We start from the raw sequence: 24,010 nt of genomic DNA, 5'->3' as shown, positions 1-24,010 counted from the left end.
AATCTTATCCAATTTAGGGATCGATTTGAGTAACAAAAGTACTCGCATTAATAAATGTGAGGTTATTCTATGAATATTTAATTTATAATAGTTTTGCGGCAATATGTATGCACAATTTCATAAAGATACCTATAATTGATATGGAAAATTTTTGTGAATAATCTATATTAATTGTGGGGATGATCATTCAATTAGTTTTGTGACGATATTTGATGTAATATAAAAAATTTAGCTACGACGTATCTTGAATTTGCTTCAATTGTTATATTTAGAAATGTCACCGTTAAAAACATTTTGATCTTTGGTCTATTGGTTTTAATGGCCAAATTAGTTACAAAAGAAGATTAAACATTACACAGAGTTCATCTCATAATAGAGTTAATATTGGTAGTAACAAGTGTCCTAATCTAAATAAGACGTTATGCATTGATAAAATATTGCTACAAAATTATTCGTTAAGATGATTTTATATAAATTTTGTTGGGAGAAACTTTGAGAGTAAAAATTTCATCAAATATCTCGTTTTTTCAATGAAGAGTTATTCACGGTAGAATTTTTACGGATGATATATGAATGAAAAAATATTGTATTATGGTTAATCATATGTGTTACGAGACGGTTGAATCAGAAACTCACTTACTTTACATTATTGATGAGTGACTAGTATCTGTAGTTTTTTGTGGAGTATTATTGAGATTTATTGGGTGATGTCCATGTCTTTAAGTAATTATTGGGTAGTTGATATGACAACTTACATATTTAAGTTACCTACCAACTATTTTTTGGGTGGACTATTAAAGAGAAATTATTGAACTTTTAATAATTATAATCGTCTTATGCGTATCATTTATAATATTATTATTACAACGTTTTATGAGTTTCGTTCCGAAAATTCGGTAGAGTCCGTCGGAGAGTTAATATTTTTTTTAGAACTTGCAAACTCAATAACCTACAACGTTTTATATTTTATTTTTTTAGAATCATGTTTTATTTTTTACTTAAACGATTTTTTTAATTTTTAATATAAGTAGAACATTTCAAAAGAAGAAGTTACATTTACTGAAATAAGAATGGAGACTTTTAAAATATTTCATTATAATATATCAAATAAAATTATGTTCTTTAAATAAGTTTTGACAACAAAGTATTGGAGAAGCCAACAACCTTAATTAATTAATTGATAATTCATGTATAAATTAAATGTATCAATTGTAATAGTTTGTGTCTTAATCATATATATATATACATTGAGAAAAACTCATATATTATAAACTTTCATAATTGATATTATTATAACGTTTTATGAGTTTCCTTGAACTTTCATTTTTTTTAAATTATATTATTTATAATTATTAAAAAAATAATTTATTATTAATATATATTTTTTAAACTAATTTATATTTTAAAAAACAGTTGCAATAAAAAAAAGTATTTTATATATAAAAAATCAATTAAATAAAGTAAAATGATCAAAAATAAAATATAAAATTGATAAAAATAAATTGTGACATTAAATGAAATTTTATATATTTCAATAACAAAAATTTTTCCCTACAATTTTAACAAAAACTTGTTAGTGATATACTTTATTTTTTAAATAAAATTTATACACATATTTAGATATAAGCCGTGATAAGAACAACGAAGTTGAGAACGAAATCAAGACACTTGTTCTGTTACTTAGGTGGGAGAGAAAAAAATATCATACTAAAAAATAATAATAAATTTTAAAAATGGGCATATTTGGGAAAATGACCATATTCAGGAAAATTGACATGTTCAAGAAATTGTCATGTTCGAGAAATGACTATGTGATAATGTTTGGGAAAATGGACATGTTCAGAAAAATGACCTTGTTATGTTGAAAAAGATTCATAAAAAAAGTCCCGAAAATAGCCATGTTCGGGAAATGACAATGTTTGGAAAAATAGTCATGTTGGGGGAAATGGACATATTCGAAAAAATAGACATATTCGGGTTGAAAAAAGTTCATAAAAAATTTCGAACATGACCAATTTTTTTTTAACATAGCATTTTTTTTTTGTATACATTTTTTTAATCATTAATTATATGTATATTTAAATAAAATGGTGAATTTATTATTTCTACATTATTTTCATTTAATCAAAGAGACCCATAAAAATTACTTGTATAAACATGAACAAAAATAAAAAAGCATGTAATTTTGGTTTTATTGCATATTTTAATCTCATTCCCAAATTAATTAATATATTTTTTATTTATTAAGAGGTTATTTATGGCTGCAATTAATGAACAGTGACTTGGTCTTGACGACATGTCATTGCGAACTCAGCACTATGCCAAGTCAAGATACATATTAAGTTTTCAGGTATAATTTGAATATATCATCAAACCTTAGATGTCGTTTTAACATTTCACCCAAATTAAATAAATGAACGAAAAAAAAGAAAAGAGAATAAATAAAAAGTAAATAAAATTGATTGAACCGCATCAACAATCAAATATAGATCACTTCCGCGCGTGAGATTCAACCAACGGACTGATGGGTTCGATTGACGCTCCTTCAGTTACAGAGAACGGTTCAAGCGCTGTCACCGGAGGCGCTAAAAACCAGTCTGCTTCAGATGGACCGCCGGCGGCAGCGGATCCAGCCGGATCTCTACGGGGACCATCAGCTGAGACCGACTCTTCTAGAAAGAGAAAGGCCGGTGCGCTTCCCTTGGAGGTAGGCACTCGCGTCTCGTGTCGATGGAGAGACGGAAAGTATCATCCGGTTAAGGTTATTGAACGGCGCAAGCTGCAAATCTGTGATTCCAACGACTATGAGTATTACGTACACTATACTGAATGTAATCACCTCTCTATCTTCTCTGTTCTGATTCTGAAATTTCACTGCTAGGGTTAGGGTTAGGGTTAGGGTTTGTCTTACTGTTTAATTTTGAAACAAGGATTTGGCTGTCTCTTAAGAAATGTTGCGTATATGTACTTGGTAATAAGGCTTGGATTCAACATACAAAAATATGAGATTCTGGCTGGGGTTTAATAATTGTTAGCCTCTTTAACTTGAACTAGTTTTTGAGGCGAGGGATACTAGTAAATAGTAGGAATGGCTATAAACTTGTAGTTTGAAGCAGTTATGTTGAATTAGAATTAAAGTTTCCACTCCTCATCTATGATTTCTCTCTTATTCTCATAATTTCTTTTATCTTCTCAATCATAAATGTATCATTGTGATTCTATTAAGAATTCTTATAATAAAGATCTAGTATGTTGTGTCTCGTCGCTGGTGACGATAGAATAGTGTCCTCGTTGTCTAGGATGATAGTGTGTCAATACACAGAACATGGATCCCACATAAGAAATCTGGGATTCTGATGTGGGGTTTAATGATCTTTTGGTTCTTCAACTCTAGCATCTAACTTTTGAGGTGTGTTTTTTCTAAGGTTATTACAAGTTTTTCTTTAAATAGCGTTCAATTCTATCGCCTTTGGATCCTTCATATGAATTCTATCCATATGGAGCATGTAGTGATCCTATTTTGTTGTCATGTCATATCTGATTGTTAAATTAATAAAGTAATATAATCAAAGAGATGAGATTTTATTTCTGAGATTGTCTCATATGTTTCATTTTAATGGTCTTGTTTGTTTTCTTGGACAGTCAATAGGAGGCTTGATGAATGGGTTAAACTGGAACAGCTTGATCTTGGATCGGTGGAGACTGTTGTTGACGAAAAGGTGGAAGACAAGGTATTTTATTGACCTTTGAATCTGGATTAGTTTACTAGTTATTTGCTTCTTTACATAGCCAATGGGCACCCCACTATTTCTGAAGGAAGGTAAACACATTTTTTTTGGTTTACTGACCATTTTCATCAAATAATGAGATCTTTTTATGCATCCTTATCAAGTGAATCAAAAGTATCCGTAATGATCATGTCCAGCTGATAAATTTTCCTAGAAAAACAGCTTTTTGATACTGGTCAATGCATCAACCGGATTCGTTGGTTAAGCACCATGCTTTTGAGTCATTCTTGAAAGTACCGATGACAAGAATTATAGTAATTATAGGTTGACTGTCAGAATCTAATAGGTTAGATTCACTTGGTATCAGCCTCTAAATTGTACTTCAAAATAGTGGTTGTTATAGAATTCTGTAGCTAAAGTAGAAGAGACAAACACAACCACCCCAAAATAATGAAATTGAATCCAAGTTGTTTATGTTGATTGAAACTATTGGTGAACTATGAAAGTAGTTATACAAATTACAGAATTTAAATGCAATGTTTATGTCAACAAAAGTATTCGTGCTAGTGAGTGTACTATTCATTTGCCGGGGAAGCTGAAAAGGATGAAACTTTATGTTGACGGATAAATAACATGTTTAGAATCATTATTTAAATGTTTAGGTTTGATCTCACTTCATGGCTTGTTTTTCTTTTTTGTAAGGATAGCAATTATTGGTTCTTTACATGATTTGAGTTTTTCAGATAACAAGCTTGAAGATGACACGCCACCAGAAACGTAAGATAGATGAGACACATGTAGAGGTACATACTAACCGTCTTTTCTATTCATTCTTTATTTTCATTTCGTTTTATTAGTTATATTACATTCAAAATTAGGCTCATATGAATCCACAGTCTAGAATCCTCTGTTAGGAGTATTTGATGGTCAAGGTATTTGACATAGATGTGTTGGGAGTAAATAGATGATGTACAAGAGAGACCTCAAATTAACATTTACTTTTTGGTTTTCACTCTGCTTATAGGCACTGGTATTTACTATTGTAACTTTCTTTAGGTGATGATTCATGTTGGTTGAATTCTTCCCAGTATTATTGCTAAATAGTGATGTTTTGGCATCAGATAGAATGTTGTGATTTTTTTTAATTGTTTACTGCTTCACTTATAGGGATATGGCAATCACAAACTATTTGTTGTTCATTGTGGCTAATTACTAATGCCATGTCTATATATACTTGTCATATGTTTTACAAGCATTTTCAGCAGCTAAAATCTTATGCATAATGTTGATCGTGATTTGATTTAAATAGTGGTTTTCTCGCATAAGCAATGGGCACAGTGACTTACTAATTAGTTTGTTAAACAAAGTGGGGATACCTGTGGTGGTCTTGATTGTACTTTATGTAGCCTGCTTTCTAGTGACTGTACTTAGTGTCAACTTTTTTTTGTGGGGGTTGTACTTGATAATTTTCCTTTTGGACTAAAGTATTTCCAAATGATAGGGCCATGAGGAGCTTGATGCTGCCAGTTTGCGGGAACATGAAGAATTCACAAAAGTTAAAAACATAGGCACCATAGAACTTGGGAGATATGAAATAGAGACATGGTACTTCTCTCCATTTCCACCAGAATACAATGATTGTTTGAAGCTGTACTTCTGTGAGTTTTGTCTGACATTCATGAAGAGAAAAGAACAGCTTCAGAGGCATATGGTGAGGTTTGCGCCCAAATTATTATATTCTACATTCTTTCTTCATGACATAGCTTGCTTCAAATTATCAATGCCTACTCACATCAATTCTTATACTCAAATTATTATATTTTTCTAGAATTTGCTGTACAAGTAAGTTTTACCTGAAATATGCAAACTACCTCGTATGCTGAAATATGTATATGCATATCCATAGGCAAAGAGATTTACGAAGCGTAGAAGCTTAATGTTTTGTTGTTTTGTGACTGACTTGACATTATTGAATATTTTGTCATTCTATTAAATGAGTGATTGTAATTGTATTGTCGATATTATATTAGTAAGATGTGGTGGTTACCCAATTTGAAATAAGTGTTGTGTTGTCAGCTAATTATCTGCACATTACCAACTAGCGGCAACATAATACCTCAGTTTGGTAGAATTTAGACTTCTAAGTTTATGATGAGAATCGAGAGCTGAGGAGTTCAATTAAAATATTGAAAGACTCCTAGGAATGAGGATGAGACCAATGAGCTACCACAGTGTTGACATTTCTTTGGAAAGAACATTTATCTTTTCTGTGTGATGGATATCTCTATCATCCTTTTTGGGAACCTAATTATTCATGATGTCTATCATCTTAACTGAACACGGAGTTCTTTTTGTTGGTCAATGACTTGATTGAGGTCTTTCCGTTTTTTTATTAAAAAAATATATACAGTTGTATGCAACATGTGTATAAAAAAACAAAACAAAAAAACATGTATGTATAACTATAGAACTTTTACGGTGCTTTCAGAAGTCAGGAGTCGTCTTTGTGACATCTTTATTAATAAAAACTTTAATGAAGGAGCTTTCTTTTAATTTGAATTCTACCAACTATCTTAGCTTAGATTCTTGCACATTATCGTTATGTGTATGGTGGTCTTATTTGAAGCTTGCTTTTATGTTGAGCAAGAACAGTTTTAATGAGATCTATCTTTGTTTATTGACTTTCATTGTTTCTAATGTAGAGAAAATGTGATCTCAAGCATCCTCCAGGTGATGAGATATATCGAAGTGGCACATTGTCCATGTTTGAGGTGAGCTTGTTTTTAGATATTTCACATTTTTTTAGTTACTTTTTGAAAAAAATAATAGTAACAGTAAATTTGGTTTCATTGTCTAATATAGAAGTAGTAATGAATCATTCTAAGCTCTTAAACTTGGTTAACCCTAAACCTTATGTGTGCAGTCTTCCTGTTCATCATTGAAATATTCCTCATTCTGATAATTGCATACTTCTGTTCCAATTTTATTTTCATTCCATCTGCTTGGATACCATATCTGAACATGGCATTATTGGCAGGTTGATGGCAAAAAGAACAAGGTCTATGGCCAAAATCTTTGCTACTTGGCAAAATTGTTTCTAGACCACAAGACTCTCTATTATGATGTTGATCTTTTCCTTTTCTATGTACTTTGTGAATGTGATGATCGAGGATGTCACATGGTTGGCTATTTCTCAAAGGTAATCAATCAGTAAACCCAGTTCTTAGCTGTACATTCTGTGCCTGAAAGAAGTTTTTAGATTTATTTAATTGTACTTCCCAATAATTGTTTTTGCAGGAAAAGCATTCAGAGGAATCATACAACCTGGCATGCATTCTCACACTTCCTCCCTACCAGAGGAAAGGTTATGGGAAGTTCCTAATTGCATTCTGTAAGCTCCATTGGCTCAATTCCTCATTTGCAAACTTTTTCTGTTTTGTTATCTGTTATGTATGAACATGATCCATCCTTTTGTATACTATCTTTTTTTATTTATTGGAAAAGTGGCATAATACCTAATTATTAGCCAAATAGTGGATTTGTTATCTCACTATTGCAGCTTATCATCCTCAGATGGATTGATTATATATGTTCGGTTTTCTCTTCTTTTTGTTTTCCTGCACAGCTTATGAACTATCGAAGAAGGAAAGTAAGGTTGGAACGCCTGAGAGACCTCTTTCCGACCTTGGATTATTAAGCTATAGAGGATACTGGACTAGGGTTCTTCTTGATATTCTCAAAAAGCACAAGGGAAATATCTCAATCAAGGTATGTATCTTCTTCACCTGCACCATATCCATGTTTCTCTAACAGCAAGGAAATACTGATTTGATCATTGTATCTGAAGAAGTTGATTTTCTTGGATCCTCATAATTTATGATGCATCTAATAATGTATTGTTTGTTACTACTACTACTACAGGAGCTGAGTGATATGACAGCTATAAAAGCTGATGACATCTTAGCGACCCTTCAAGGGCTGGAACTGATTCAGTACCGTAAAGGGCAGCACGTAATATGTGCGGATCCAAAAATATTGGAACGCCATCTTAAAGCTGCAGGAAGAGGTGGGCTTGATGTTGATGTGAGCAAATTGATATGGACTCCTTACAAAGAACAAAGTTGAGTGAGCTTCTTGTTAGAAGAAAGAAACCCATGTATATTTTCTTTACCTTTAGCTCTTCTTCTTCTTCTACTAACCTTATTTACTACATTTGGGTTCTAGATATACCGTCTTGATCCTTGTAACTAACAAAATGCTTAACTCAACAGCTTAGGATTGATTTGTTTAGTCCTTTTTCTCTCTGCAATTTCTTTCTTCGTTTGGAATGAATGAAAATCGAATTATGTTTTGTTTACTACCCCCAACAATAAAAACAAAAGTAGGTGATTTGTAACTACACATTTTTGGTTAATTTATTGATTGCATGCATATGAATGAATGAATGGCCACTCTAGCTAGGGTTATAATGTCCTTGTCTTCTAACCATGATAATATATTGTTTGTTGTGTTCTTTTTATTATATTAAATTAGTTTGTTGATTTTCCCTTGTTTTTATCCCTTACCTGTTTGCGGGCGGTGTAAATGCTTTCAACCCAACCAACCAATTTCAAAATCAAATTCCATCAGCTGACCACTAATTTGGAGTTATGCTTGACCATACATTTTGATAATTTCAAATAATAAGGATTTCAAACTTTGGGGTTATTGCCAAACATTGAAAAGATGTCATTGCTTTAGATATATACTTGCCTTTGTTATTAGAATTAGCCCATTTTTGTTACAAAAGTTGACTTGCACCTTCTCCACATCCTTTTCCAAATATAGTCCACATTTTTTTTAATTTGTGTCAACTATCTTTAAAAATATTATATTATTGTCCAAAACAAGTCAATCTATACAAGTTTATTTTAAAAAAATACAGTTATATATAATTAAATATAAATTAATTTAAAAGACAATAAAAAAAAGTTATAATCATAAAATTAATTACATTAGTTCATTTGTTAATATATATATTTTTATATAGATTGTTGTAGGGTTAAAGGCCCATAACCAGTCCCTTCTAATTAATATACAAATTATAAATTTGTGACCATAATTCATTTGATTAATTTTTATAATTGAGTTTGAACTTTGAAGGCTTGGGTTGGGTTATTTGATTATTTCAAAATAACCATTCATCTATTTTATTTTATATAAAATTTAAATACAAAATATTATTGTAAATAATATATTTTTCATTTAACAACATTTTCAAATAACAGAAGATCAAACAAGCTATCAATGTTACTCAAGATTTTATATGAAATAAAATATTATTATTATTATTATTATTTATTTGGCATGAACAAAAGAATTTAGAATTTTGCATATAATTAATTGATTAGCCTGTAATTTCCAAACTCTTTAATTCAAGTCCATTAGATCTTCTCTTCCACAGATTAACCTCTTCTCGCCCGTCTTCTCTTGTTGTCCGAACCTTCTTAACCACCACCGGCAACGGCGGATCCATTTGAGCCACATTTACCGGCGCCGGCGGTGGCCGACAGCTATTCTTATTCTTATTCCTATTACCCCGCCGGCAATTCGACCGGACTTCTCTACAACTTTGAACAACTCTCTCTCCATTAGTTTCCACATTCGTAGATGACTGTTTATGGCCTGTAAAAATCCGTTTCAGCTTATGATACTTGATGTTGGTGGCGACGTTGGAGGTGGCGGCGACGGTGGCGGCGGTGGCGGAAGAGATTAATCGGCGGTGGGGAGTGGGGAATGCATAGATTTTATTAAGGGTTCGGTTGAGTTGACTCATACAACCGAATTTGGTTGCAGGGGAAGAAGGGTCGACGGTGGATTGACGTTGGTGCTGCCATTTGGAATGGGGGATATGAACGTTCTTGACTGATGATCCAGAACAGAGGATTGGCATGAATGTCGTTCGATTTGGGTCTGGCGGATGAATTTGGTTCCGGTTGTGAACATGGCCGACCGTCGACGGTTTCATTTGTGTTTAGATTTCAGAAATCTCGGCTCTTTTGTTGTCTGTTCATACACTCTGTTTTCTTTTGTATGTGTGACTGTGTGAGAGAGAAAATGTGAGGTGCAGTAATTTTTTAACAAGAGGAAAAGAGAGTTTACGTAATAGTCTTTTATAGGAGAGATGGAAATAAAGGATTTGTTTGTTTGATTTTTGATTATTTTATTTTAATAATCTTGTTTCATATATATATATATATATATAAATATATTATTTTAAATTAGTGAATTTAAGGAAAAATAATATTAGAGATATAAATGAGTTTGATTTAGAAATTTTCTATGAATTAGATAATGTATTATAGAAATTAGGAGTATGACACATTTTTACTTTGTGTGATGGGCTTCTGCCTATAAATCCTTATATAAAAATAAAAAGTGCAAATTGTATGGTAATTTATTTGTGATTCCAAAACAAAGAAAGGATTGTGTTATATTTCAAATAATAGAATTATGTTAGAAAAATATGAATTATTCTACTTTAATTATTAAATATTATTTTATATTTAAATTTTATAAAAAAGAAGGTTAATTTGTATTTATAAGAAAATGTATAATTGAATGATTATATTTTTAAGGTAAAATTGAACCAAATAATAATAATTATAATAGATGACAATAGTTATAAAGATAATATTTAAAGGAACATAATAAAACCAAAATAAAAAAAAATAAATATCATGAACCACTTCTTTGCAATGGGTTTACAATATTGTTTTGAAGTTAAAACATCTTTATTTAAAATTGTGATTTTGTTGTATTTTCTTTTATTTGTTTCTCAATACTTTTTTATAATATCTTGGTAATCTTTATTATTCTCTAAATCACAATGTAATGTCATATTAAAATTGACTTAGTTATTTATAGAAATAGTTTAAATTATTATGTGTCCTCATTTTTTTTAATGTTTTGGTATTTACTTATATATATTAATTAATATTGAAATAATGAATTTTATACATAATGTGAGATGATTTATATTTTTAACAAATTTAATTAATTAATAATGACATATATAAATAATTTGAGTCATTTAAAAAAAATAAAGTAAATCCTTTGATACTATTTTATGATTTTTATTTTTAAAAAAATATTGCAATTTCTAATTTTTGATACTATGATTCATTACTTTTATCTTAAATAGTTTTGAATGACAAAATAAATTATTGATTTTTAAATAAACATTTATAACTTGAGTTACTAAGTTAAAATTTCAACTTACAAATTTTATCTTATAATTAAAGAAGTAATAATTAATTATTTATAAATAATCTAAAACAAGACCAGGATGATTAACAAACAAGGCCCCGTTTGTTTAATTGACTTGTCTTATAAATAATATTATTAATAGTCTCTCTCAATGTTTGGTCAAAACTAAATTAAATGCTTCATAAACATCTACTTTATTATAATACTTATGTACATTAAAATATTCTTTATAAAAATAATAAAATTATTAATTTTTAAATATAATGTTGATAAATATACAGTATTAATTAGATTGAAGACTGAATTAATTAATAGGGTTAAGACTTTTGACAACTTTATATTATTAAGGTAACTTTTTATTACTCCTAAGTTGAAACACACGTCTCGATGTATATATAATAACTTAATAAGCATGCCCAACCATAAATCATTACCGTGTGATATTTTTTAATTCAAATTTTGATATCATTTACAAATTGTGGCCAAATATATACATTTTTTTTAAAAAATAATGAGTTTTCTTTTCTTACAAAATTAAATTTACAGTTCAATATTATTAAAAAAAATAAAAAAAATTCATAAAAAAAACATATATCTTGTTTATGTTCTTATTTTAAATGACACAAATTGATTGATTTTTTATATTTTATAAAATTATAATGCTTCTTAAAGAATACTCCTTAAAAAGGTAAAATGGCAAATGAATGCTTGTAGTTAAAGTGAAACTTTATTGATGTACTAAATATATTAATAATCTATTTATTTGTGAATTAAGAAATTTAAACATATTTAAGACCTTTTTTTTAAATATCATTTATAAAAGAAAATAAATAGTAGGAAAAGTGCTAATAGATAGACGACCATTTAACTATCTTTAAATTTCTCAAAGAGGGTGACTTATTTGAGTGGAGACTTAGTTCTAATTTTAGCATATTTAAGTGTTAATATAAATAATTGTATAATTTAAAAAAAAAGTCTAAGTAAATTATTTTTCTAAAAGTTATATAATTAAACAATTTTGTTATCAATAAACTAGTTTTTTTTTTGTTTGTTTACAAACAAGCTTAAATCACACACAAGCTCATGTATATTCTTCATTTTGTAATTCATATATAATAAATTATTGAGAACTCATTAGAATATTTAAAGTGAAAAAAGTAGGCTCAATTCTTACTAAAATCAACATAATTTAGTGGAAAAAATGTTATATTTTATTTATATTAAAAATAGTTTTAAGTTCTCTCTTAGAGATTGTTTCATATTGGATTATTTGGACTATTTTAATTTTTTTAAATTTTAAAAAAAGTTATCACATTAATATCTATATATAATGATGTTTAATTTTTAAAATGTCTGAATTGTCGGGTCGAGAGCTATGGTTAATTTGGATATATATATATATGAGAGTAATGGATACTTGGGTCGGATTGTGGGTTGAGCCGCCCATATATACTTAAAACGATTAATAATAAAATTTAAAATGCTATATGTTTGTTTCGAACTTGTAACATAACAAAATAAGTACAACCCTTTAACCAATTAGGCTAATAGCACTTTATATTTTAAATTCAACACCAAATTTGATGAACTCGAGACATTTTAACAATATAAGTTCAACTTTTTAATTAACTAATATATAATATGAATCAAATATTTGATTAACCATGAAAGTGTAATTTCAAAAGATGAGAGTTTTATTTAAAAAACATGTGAGAAGATAAGTTATTTTACCGAAGTAAATAAAATGTGGAATGAAAGCGTTCTATTTTTATTCGTTATTTATTAAGATTTTAAACATTAAATACATATTATTATTAAATTTATTTTAATTATATTTTAAAATTTCCTAGTTATTTTAATAATCAAATAGCTTAATTTATTAATAAAAATACTAAAACACATTACTTCATTTTTATTAATTTTAAATATATATTCAAAAATGAAAAAATTAACCCAATTTTAAATATATATACTAAAACAATTTACTTCATTTAAATATTTTAAACAAAACTTAAATAACCCAATTTCACATTCAACAAATGAAAAAATTAAACAAATCTTAAAAAAACTCAAGATCATCTTGATATCACTCTCAGAGAGCTTTCTCTTTTTCTTACACTCTTTTTTCCTTGACAATAAATTTAGATTTGATTTAAACTGATTAAAATATTTGTTTGAATTCTACAATATATGCTGAGTTTATTGTTTAACATTGTTGAATGGACTCAATATTTTTTGTTTTTTCTTTGTATGATATACATTATTCTTCTTATTATATTATGTTAATGAAAAAAGTTAGAATACCAAAGAAAATAAGTTTAAAAAAATCTAAAAAACGTTTTCTCATTAAAAGCATTTTGACTTAGACCATGTTTACTTGGGTAAACATTAATTGGATGGTACAAGTTTTATCCTACAAACTTTTATATTCATTTTTTAAATATAAAATTTTATATTCATGTAAGAATCTATAATTATATAAGTTGTTTTGTTGAATAAATTATTACATCAACACTAATTATCTTATAAAGATAATACTGTTAAGAGGGTACAAAATTTGTAGCACCCTTAGGCCTATACTTGTTACAAGCTTATAATTCTTCATTTTATTTTTTATTTTCTCACTAACTCTCCCCTTCCTTTTTTTCGATTTCTTAGAATATTATAAAAAATTACTAAATGGATTAAAAAGAAGCAATTTTTTTTTATTAATTTATATATTAACAATACTATTTAATAATAAAATAAACATAAACATAACTTCAAATATTAATCAATACCAATAATAAAATAACTTATATATATTAATATAAATAATAAATGTATACTTCTTATATACTATTTGTCAAACACAAAATAATAAAATTTATAAACTTATACCTTATAACTTAAGGCAGCATCTTTTTAATAGTAGTTATTTTTATTTATTTTGTTCTATTATTTTTACTAATTTACATTTTTATTATTAATTATAAAATAAATAATATTATTTAAAATAATTAAATAACTTCATTTTTACGAAATAATTAAAATACATATTTTTAATCACTTTTTATATATTAAATAAAAATCTCATCAATTATATAAATTACAATAGTTAAAATTATTATAAATAATAACAAAATAAAAATAACAATGTTAAACTTTTAATACTTCACTATTCTTAATTTTAATTTGTTTATTTATAAAAATAGTAAATGGAGATATGTTTTATTTAATGTTCTAAATATAATAATATAAATAGAAAGTTAAGAGTTATGAAGTATTGAAAGCTTAGGCCCATGAATCCATGATAGTCAAACTCCAACAAATTGTGATCCACATAAAATTCAAATTCTGTTTATTTTTTAATTCTTTACAAAATAGAATTGGGATCATAACCCAAAACACATTAGTTAGGTGCACATATAATCTCAACAAATTATACTTTTTTAAATAGTTGAAAAGAAAAACTCATCCAAAATAAATCAACAAAATCTAATTAAAAATTAAATAATTTTAACAAAAATATTAATAATAAAATATGAGAAATGATAGCGATAAAGTTGTAGGGAATGATGTGTCATTTTTATAATAAATTTAAAATTTGAAAATTTTCTTTATTAAATTTTCATTCCACTAAAAATATGACACATAGTTCCATACACATTTCTGATTAATACTTTTCCCGCTCACTCTCATTTCTAGTCAAATATAAAAATCAATCTAAACGATAAAAATATGAAATTATTCTAATATGCTGTTTTGTTTATCTTTAACAAGTTTTGCGGTGTGCTGACCAATCACACAAGTTTTCTACAGTCATTAAAGAGATTGTCGGACCAACTATGGTTACGATCCTACAATGGCCTGACCAACCTCGACTAAAAATATTTCTACAAGGGGCCATCTAAGATCTAAATTCGCTGTCAGTAAGTGTAATCGGTCGTTGTAATCGGTCAAGAGGAAAATGAGATTATATTTAAAATAGAAAGAAAAAATAATATTTTTAAGCCATATATTTCAGAAATTTAAACATGTTTTTATTTATTTATTATGTTCTTAAATACATAACTCTGGCTGTATCAAATTTTGTTATGTTACTCATAAATTGTATGTATGTTTGATTCAATTTTCCATTTATTTTTATTTTTCTAGGTTCTTATTAGTATTCATGTTAAAATCAAATAATAAATAAATATAAATAGTAAAATCAAGAGACTAACCTAATCCCGGAAGCTTCAACATATATGTCGAGAAATCAAGAATATTGAAATAATTCTCTCCTTTACATGTCCCTTTTTTCACAGGGAAAACAAAATTTATTTTGTTCTTATTTTTATTGGTTGGACGCGACTTTCTTTTCATTTCTATCCTTAAAAACATTGGAGAGCTTTGTTCAACGTTTTTAGATACTTATCATTTCTTACATTTTGTAGCACTAAAATGTTTATAAATGTCTGGCCAAGAATCTTGCATCAATATCTAGTTTTGAACATATTTAAGTGAGAAAGGATAGAATAATGATAGAAAGGAAATTATATTTTTTTATATACGTAAATATTACATCAACAATATTTATATACATTATATTCATTGAAAGATTAAAATAATAAATGACAACACTAATGATATATGATTGGCAGACCCTTGATAGATGTTGACGTTTTCTTAGGAATGAATGAGACTTTATGTTTTCTAGTCTGCTTGGAATGTAAAAGGGCATCCTTATCTTTAATAGCTTCCATATCTTTAATAATTTAGGTAGTTTGTTTATAATATTTTTCTTTCATGGTCTTGCTTAAAAAAATATCTATCAAATTTAATATTATATATTGTCGTTCTTTTACATTTACACTTTTGAAGTGGTTTTAGTCCTATAGCTCCAGATCAGAATCTCATTGATGAGATGCTACCCTTACTAGTACTTGAATCCAATTACTAATTAATCCATGACAATTTTTAAATTTCTTTCTCTCACAATTAACCTATATACTAACTATAATTGAGAATTTAAAGGAAAAAATAATATATTAAATTATTTCATTTTTTTTACGAAAAATCTTAGCTATAATTCATGTTTGAATCTATACTGACATGCATACAAAAAACATTCCCTAAAGTATATATGAGTTTCAATTTAATGAGAAATAACATTAAATTATAATTCAATTCTTATATTTGTAAAAACTCTAAAATTATAAATCAATTCTAATTCTTATGTTTGAAAAAGAATATAATAAAAATAATTTTAATATATATTATTTATTTTATAAAAATATTGGTTTGATACAACTAATTAGGATTTAGGATAGCTGATGTGTCAAGAGTTTGTTTAAGTTTCGATTCTCATTAAAATAAAATAAAATAACGATACGATATTTTAACCCCTTAAATTTAAAAAAGAATTTATTGATTAACCACGTTAATTGTCTTTTAACTAATAAGATATTTTGTTTTGAAAAACATAGAAAAAATAAATTTAATATTACAATTTCTAGCTAAAAGGAATCGAGGTTGAATTTATTTGGAATCCTAATTCAAATTTAATTCTTAATTTTAAATAATCTATTAAACTTCAAAATTGAAATTAAATTCCCAAATTCCAATTCTATAATTACTAAACAATTATAATTCATCTCTCAACAATCTGAATGGTCCTCTTTGAGATAATTTTTTATTGGTAGTTGAACATAATTTAATATAATGATATTTGTGTTACCATCCTAAACAATAATAAATATATATATATATATATATATATATATATTTATTTTTATATTTTTTAAAAGTTCTAAAATAAAAATTCATATGGAATTTTAATATATTACACTATAATATAAATGGTGTTAGTGTAGATTTTGTGGACTGATTAGTTCACTGATCAATTTTTTTTATAACTCAAGACAAATTAAAACAACTCTCCTCAATGAGTCCTTAAGCTTTAAAGAGGTTCAAATTAAACCTTGAAGTTTCATAACATATTTCGACCCATAAACAAAATAAATATAACCACTTTTCACATTGAAATGTTAACCTTTCCAAAATGGCATGTATCTTCTATTTCTACACTTTTCAATTATTTTTATCAATAAAAATCCAAATATATATGGAAACCCAACAAAATCTAAATTGTATTTATTGGATAAACTGACAAATCAAGAAAAATGATGGAAATTAATGTTTTATTATCAATGCCAGTCATTAATTCTTAGCTCTAAATCCCCATTATCTTTTGGTTAAACAATCTTTAGGTAAGCTTATTAATACTGGAATTATTAAGATGTCTTTTACCATATATGTTCAATTGATCCATTGAAAGAACTAATATTATTTTAGGAGAAATGAATTAACATTAGAATTAAACAAATTAATCTTTTTTCGTTTGTGTGTCAATAACATTCATCAAGTAATGATATTTGTAGAGACTAGAGTAAAATTGTAACTCTTTTAACTCAAGTACTAAGGAAATTACTTTGTCACCACAACTCAAACTTAAAAGGTATTTATGAATACTAGCATTTAGCCCGTGCATTTGCACGAGTAATAATATAAAAACCGTGAAAAAAAATTACGGATAACATTTTTTATTTCATTTTTAACCGTTTTAAGTTTATGGGTGAGTCAACCCACAATCCGACCCAATTATCCATTTACTCAACATCATTATATATTAGTTAGTTAAAAAGTTGAACTTATATTAATATTAAAACGTACCGCGTTTATCAAATTTGGTGTTGAATTTAAAATATAAAGTCTTTATAGCCTAGTTGGTTAAGAAGTTGTACTTGTTTTGTTAGGTTGTAAGTTCGAAACATACCTCTAGCATTTTTAATTTTATTTTTAACCGTTTTAAATTTAAAAACGGGTCAACCCACAATCCGACCCAAGTATCAAATTAACCACAGCTCTCGACCCGGCAATTCGGACACTTTAAAAATTAAGCATCATTATATATATATAGATATCTATAGTCTATTTACCTCACTCTTATAATGAGTTTATAGTTATTTCTCGATAGGTAACATCACAACAATTATTGAAAATCCTCTAATTAGCTTATTATTAAAATTAAATAAATTGGATTATAATCAAAATTAAGAAAATAATAAAAATAGTATAGAGTTAGTGTAAAACTTATGAAGCAGATATATTAACTTGATAATCAAATCTTATATTGCATTATAATTAATATCTTTCATATAATATAATAGAAAAATGTTTACAAAGTTTGTTCACATGAACTAGTATTCAAATTAATCAAGATTTTTGGGCAACTAACCTAATTGCGGTCAAAGTACAATTCACCAATATGTTCCCATCTTTAGGCTAATTATGCTTATATATTTTGATATGGGTTAGGATTATATAATTCAATTGTGTTTTAGTAATTTTATCCCGTGATTTGAATCATAATGAATCAATAAACGTTTAAATGTGTTGTTTATTTAATAAAAATAATTATATACTTGCAAAAATTCATGTTTTGTTTTATTTAAATAAAAACTGTGTTTACTTTTGAAACAATTTCTTATAAATATATATATATATATATATATATAAAAGAGGAAAAACACATCGATTCATATATATATAATAGTGATGGAATCCAAATCTATTCTAAGCCAAATCCATATTTGTAAAGATAATTAGAGCAAACAAACTATTTATGAAAGAAAATCACATCATATTATTTATAAAGTTATTTGTTTAATTTATGATTTTTTTATTTTATTTTTGTAAATGGTTCAAATTGTAACTCTACCATTGATTTATGAGTTCTCACTTTTATAATTTTATTTTAATAATAATTATATTCTGATAACTATCAAACCTATTATAATATATTTTTGAAACAATTATATATATATATATATATATATATATATATATATATATATATAATAAAAATTTAAAATTAGTATTTTGTCATGATTTAAAGTGATTTAATTTAAAAAAAAATAATAATTTGTTGAATTTTTTTAGATAATCAAGATATAATAATAAAAACAAATTATCAAAAAAAATTTAACAAACATTATTGGTTATGATTTTTGATTTTTTTTAAACAAATAAAGTTATTTATTTTGTATCGAATTTTTTAATAAAATATTAAGGTAATGGTAACTAATTTATTAATACAAACTTTAATAATAAAAGAATGATTCAAACAAATTAAAAATAAGATAACTATATGTTCTTATATATATATATATATAATTGAAAGGTTTTGTGTTGGCTATATTCATGGAGAAAAATACTTTTTTTTAGATTAGGTCTCTTAAAAATTAACATGTCCCTTTAATTACGTAATGGAGGTTTGAAAAGATAAATTAACAGATTTAGTTACTTAATTTATATATAAATTAAAAAAAATTAATCACCTTAAATTACCCATAATTATTCAGATAGACATCCAACATAAAATTCAAAATGTTCCAAAAAATAAATAAAATAAAAAATTAACAAAATAAAATAATTATTTTAAAACAATTAAAATATTTATACGTGGTTCTGTTAATTACAATTATTTATATTAACAAAAAACCTTAAAATCAGGGTTTTTTAACTTGAAAATAAAAATCTAACAAGTAATATTTCAAGAATCAGACTTTGTCAAATTTAAAACATTATAAGAAACAATCCACTACAATTGAGCTGAAGTACTAGTTCATCTTCTTGGCTCTACAATGGTCCGATGAACATTAATATCATTCTCTTCTTCTCTGTGAAACCCTAATAATGGCTAATCATCATCCGGTTGTAGTCGATTCCAAGGTATGGAAAGCATGCGTTGGTTCTTTTTCAATTCCATCCGTTGGTGAATCTGTATACTACTTCCCCGAAGGTCATGCAGAGCAGTTACGATCAATTCCTGTTTTTTCTCCGGCGGTTTATGATAAACCCTTAATTCTATGTCGTGTTACCGGCATTAGGTTTCTTGCCAATTCTGTAACAGACGAATTGTTCGCTAGCATTCGATTAGTACCCATTTCCGGCTCCGATGAAAGTTTGAAAATTGAAGGTGCAATCGAGAACAAAGTCGAGGAGAGGATTGAAACATTCAGCAAGAAACTGACGACGTCTGACGCAAATAACGGGGGAGGGTTTTCAGTGCCTAAGCTTTGCGCTCAATTGATACTTCCGGAGTTGAATCTTCATGAAAGAAATCCGGTGCAGTTTCTTCGGTTTAAGGATGTTGTGGGTCGTGAATGGGTTTTTCGTCATGTCTATAGAGGTAGTCCTCCCCGACATTTACTGACGACCGGTTGGAGCATATTTGTTGATGCTAAGAAACTGGTGCCAGGTGATTCTATTGTGTTGATGAAGAATACAAGTACAGATCAGTATTATGTTGGGATTCGTAGAGTGAGGGAGATTCATAGTCTTGATCAGGCTGAAAATCAGGAAGGTGGTAATGATGAAGGTGTGATTTCGAAAGAGTTGGTTGTGGAGGCAGCAGAGTTAGCTGCGGCGAACAAGCCTTTTCAGGTAAGTTATTATCCGATGGCTGGTCGGTCTGAATTTGTGGTCAATTCTAAATTGGTTCAGAAATCTTGCTTCTTTAATTGGGCTGATGGAGTTAGAGTGAAGATGGCTATTCAGAGTGATGATTCATCTTCCAAGAAGGGATGGTATCAAGGCACTGTAAATTCACAATTGGTTCAAGCTCCTGATCTTGATCCTAATCCTAATCCTAATCCTAATCCTAATCCTAATCCTAATCCTAATCCTAATCCTAATCCATGGCGTGTAACTTCTCCATGGAAAATGCTTTTGGTATGTACGTATGAATGAATGAATCAATGATTGAATATATGAAGGGTTTCTTTTTTTTTAATCGCGAGGTGTCTGTTTGCAGGTTGAATGGGACCGTGTAGAAAACATGAACAATAGAGTAAGCCCATGGCAAGTGGAATGCGAGCACTATATGCCTCCAACAGAACTGTTTTATGCTTCTACTTCTGCTTCTTTTGAGAAAGCAGCAAGTTCTAAAAGAAGAATAATAAATTTCTTTCCTATCAGGACAGGACCATTAAACAACAATGCTAATGTTTCTGCTGCCGCTTCTATCCATTACTCTATTCATGCTCGTAATTACGGCATGCAGGGAGCCAGGCAACAAGATCACCACCACTTATACGATCAAATACCCATTTTTCCTAACTTTATGCACCACCAACCCGGATTACTACTATCTTCTGACTCGAGCCTTGCACCATCCACATCTAATTCTCACTCAGGAAAAATCATTTCACTCGAGAGTCAAAACAACAACAACAGAAATCACACTTCTGAATCACCACCTACGGTTAGCGAATATTCAGAAAAGGATAATGTTGATAATTATTCTTCAATCAAATTGTTTGGTAAGAACATCTGTGTCAAGGATCCCCCTTCTTCTACTATGGATTAGAAAATGCATGCCTGAGTGAAGTAAAACTCATCTAAAGGTTAGTATCATGTTGTTCCATTTTCACTTCCAATTCTCGGTTTTGCTCCAATTGGAGAATGTAAATGATCCATTTGAAAATAATTTTTGGATTTGGGTATGAATCAAGGTAACAAATCTAGTCAATCTAACAAAATTATGTTTCTATATATATAATTGATAGAATTAGATTGTTTTGTAAATAAATTTATTGATATCCTAGATTTAGAAAGGGTTTCAAATCAGATGGGTGGATCCATATTGTTTGTGTACAGAAGTATGAAAAATATATATTTTTAGTAATTTGTAGATGTGTAACAATATTGAAAGTCTAAATTTTTAATTTTGATTGTTCTTTGTTGCAGGTACTACTTTCACTTGTGTTTGAGGAATAATATTATGCATGCAGTGTTAGCATTTATTTTATTTAATTTTGGGAAAAAGCATTTATTTATTTTTGGGTTTTCTTCATAGAACTTGCAATTTTGCTGGTATGAAGATTTTTTGTTTGATTGTTTCTAATATGAGTATGACTCATCAGATTCTTGAAATTTATTTCTTTGATATTTCGTAAAATCAATGCATGTTCTTTCTTAGGTAATGTTTTTTTATGTTATTACAAAAAAAAAATTATATGGTAACAATAAATATACAAGGATAATTAAAGTAAGAAAATTATTGTTTAAAGATCAAAATGTTTTGTATCTTTATGATAATCATTGATTTTAGTGAATTTATTTGTAAGATTTTTTTTTATTTGATTAAAATATATGATTTTGTGAGATTATATGTGCATATGATTAATAAAATTGTGCTTGTGTTATGATTCAAATTTAAATTCTCACTCAAACGTTCTAAGTAAACTGATAAAACAAATTAGATAGGTTTGAATGAATTTGAATTTCATCTTTATTATGTGAAGGAGATGTTTTTCTCTTTCTTTCATATATACTTCAATCAACAAATTCTTGCAAATTTTAATAATAATAAAAAATTGTTTGAAAACTAGATTAGTATATATTTGACAATTATGTAACACTATTTTTATTAAAATAAAATAAAATAAAAACATGGATATTTTTATTAAATAAACAATTCATTATAAATAATATGACTTATTTAAAATGACATGAGTACTATTGTTTAAACATTCATGTGCTTATATCATTCACAATATTTCCCAAAAATGACATCATGATTGTTAAATGCACGGTCATCATTAAAAATACGGAGCAAAAGATTATAAAAACCTTCAAAATCATAATTGAATTATATTATCTTATTTCCTATTGATCCTTACCTTGTACACTAATTTTGTTATTTATTATTTAGATATGAAACATGATGAGTTCTAAGAGTTATGTGATAGATATTATATATCATGTAATATATGATTGTCTAACTAATATGTTATGCTTATTGAGTTTTAAACTAGCTATCTCCACGGTATTTTTATTATTTTTTTGTTAAATTTGATTAACATATTTGTCTGTTTTAGGAATCTTGTTTATGTGTTAGAAAGAATAAAGATATTACATTTAGGATCAACTGACTTCTGTAAAATTTAAAAGTGTCACGTTTTAAGTTGAAATAAAGTCGATAAGTTTCCTAAATTATTATTATTTACTTAATTCACCGATTAAATATTTTTACTAAATTTAAAATTCAAATAACATGTGTTTTCATCAACCAATTTTAAATCAAAATAGCCCAGCATCAAAAAAAATTCCAATTGTAATTGAAACAAGAAACTGTAAGTACACTTAAAAAATCTTAAACTTATCTAATCTATTTGGATGATTTGTGTTGATATTAAATTGATGGGTTAGGCCCAATGATGAAGTGTCCAAGCTCAATCCTTCTTAAAAAATCTTAAACTTATCTAATCTATTTGGATGATTTGTGTTGATATTAAATTGATGGGTTAGGCACAATGATGAAGTGTCCGCTCAATCTTTCACATGTCATCATTTCGGTGGAAGTGCACGATCAAACGATGAGGAAGCGTCTAAAGACTTAAGATTTTAAGGGAGTTGTGACAAGTTGCTTCTATAAATAGATAAACAATTCACATAAGTGAAAAGTTAAGAGAAGTGTGAGTGATATATAAAGATTAAGTGTGTAATTCAAACGTTTAATTGTGATAGTGGTTTAGGCTACTACAATCCTTCGAGGATTGTAGTACGAGGTTCCTTCATTGAAGAAAACCTCTACTTCGATTTGCTCTTGCAGTCGGAAAACAATTGTTTTCTCTATCTCTGATCGTCGTGAACACCATCGTTGGGTGTTCACGCGAGGATTTGTTCTTTAAGGTTCAGGCTATTGCAATCCCTCATGGATTGGAGTACGAGGTTCCTTCATTGGAAAAAACCCCTACTTCGATTTGCTCTCGCAGTCAAGAGGCGATTATTTTCTCTATCTCTGATCGTCGTGAACATCATCGTTGGGTGTTCACATGAGATTTGTTCTTTAAGGTTTAGGCTACTACAAACCCTCATAGATTGTAGTACGAGGTTCTTTAATTGAAGAAAACCCCTGCTTCGATTTGTTCTTGTAGTCGGGAGACATTTGTTTTTTATATTTCTTCGTTATTATGGTTACCATCGTTTTGATGTTCACGCTT

General features: G+C 27.7%; 3 protein-coding genes across 3 annotated transcripts; 2 read left to right on the top strand and 1 right to left on the bottom strand.

Moving 5' to 3' along the window:
* Positions 1 to 2,475: 2,475 nt before the first annotated feature.
* Positions 2,476 to 8,159, top strand: LOC124945923 (histone acetyltransferase of the MYST family 1-like). Its single transcript, XM_047486448.1, has 9 exons — positions 2,476 to 2,831; positions 3,643 to 3,731; positions 4,472 to 4,531; positions 5,230 to 5,439; positions 6,431 to 6,499; positions 6,766 to 6,927; positions 7,026 to 7,119; positions 7,354 to 7,496; positions 7,650 to 8,159. Exons 1-9 carry the CDS (start codon positions 2,525 to 2,527, stop codon positions 7,851 to 7,853), a joined length of 1,338 nt encoding a protein of 445 aa, XP_047342404.1. The 5' UTR covers positions 2,476 to 2,524; the 3' UTR covers positions 7,854 to 8,159.
* A 955-nt stretch (positions 8,160 to 9,114) lies between these two features.
* LOC124909929 lies at positions 9,115 to 9,660 on the bottom strand. The gene has a single exon (XM_047450557.1). The coding sequence runs from the start codon at positions 9,658 to 9,660 to the stop codon at positions 9,115 to 9,117; it is 546 nt and encodes a 181-aa protein (XP_047306513.1).
* Positions 9,661 to 19,697: 10,037 nt separating this feature from the next.
* Positions 19,698 to 21,372, top strand: LOC124909928 (auxin response factor 10-like). Its single transcript, XM_047450556.1, has 3 exons — positions 19,698 to 20,447; positions 20,508 to 20,735; positions 20,818 to 21,372. Exons 1-3 carry the CDS (start codon positions 19,698 to 19,700, stop codon positions 21,370 to 21,372), a joined length of 1,533 nt encoding a protein of 510 aa, XP_047306512.1.
* The last annotated feature ends 2,638 nt before the right edge of the window (positions 21,373 to 24,010 follow it).

The sequence above is a fragment of the Impatiens glandulifera genome, chromosome 7, assembly GCF_907164915.1.
Source record: "Impatiens glandulifera chromosome 7, dImpGla2.1, whole genome shotgun sequence".
NCBI classification, from domain to species: domain Eukaryota; kingdom Viridiplantae; phylum Streptophyta; class Magnoliopsida; order Ericales; family Balsaminaceae; genus Impatiens; species Impatiens glandulifera.
Note: the sequence above shows the minus strand (reverse complement) of the source record. Positions and strands in the feature narration are given on the sequence as shown.

Bases quoted from the DNA above. Each gene is read 5' to 3' on its own strand.
- LOC124945923 (XM_047486448.1), top strand. From the start codon at position 2,525: ATGGGTTCGATTGACGCTCCTTCAGTTACAGAGAACGGTTCAAGCGCT. The intron at 3,732-4,471 runs GTATTTTATTGA...TGAGTTTTTCAG, and splicing joins ACGAAAAGGTGGAAGACAAG to ATAACAAGCTTGAAGATGAC. The intron at 4,532-5,229 runs GTACATACTAAC...TCCAAATGATAG, and splicing joins TAGATGAGACACATGTAGAG to GGCCATGAGGAGCTTGATGC.
- LOC124909928 (XM_047450556.1), top strand. From the start codon at position 19,698: ATGGCTAATCATCATCCGGTTGTAGTCGATTCCAAGGTATGGAAAGCA. The intron at 20,448-20,507 runs GTAAGTTATTAT...AAATTGGTTCAG, and splicing joins CGGCGAACAAGCCTTTTCAG to AAATCTTGCTTCTTTAATTG. The intron at 20,736-20,817 runs GTATGTACGTAT...GTCTGTTTGCAG, and splicing joins CTCCATGGAAAATGCTTTTG to GTTGAATGGGACCGTGTAGA.
- LOC124909929 (XM_047450557.1), bottom strand. From the start codon at position 9,660: ATGCCAATCCTCTGTTCTGGATCATCAGTCAAGAACGTTCATATCCCC.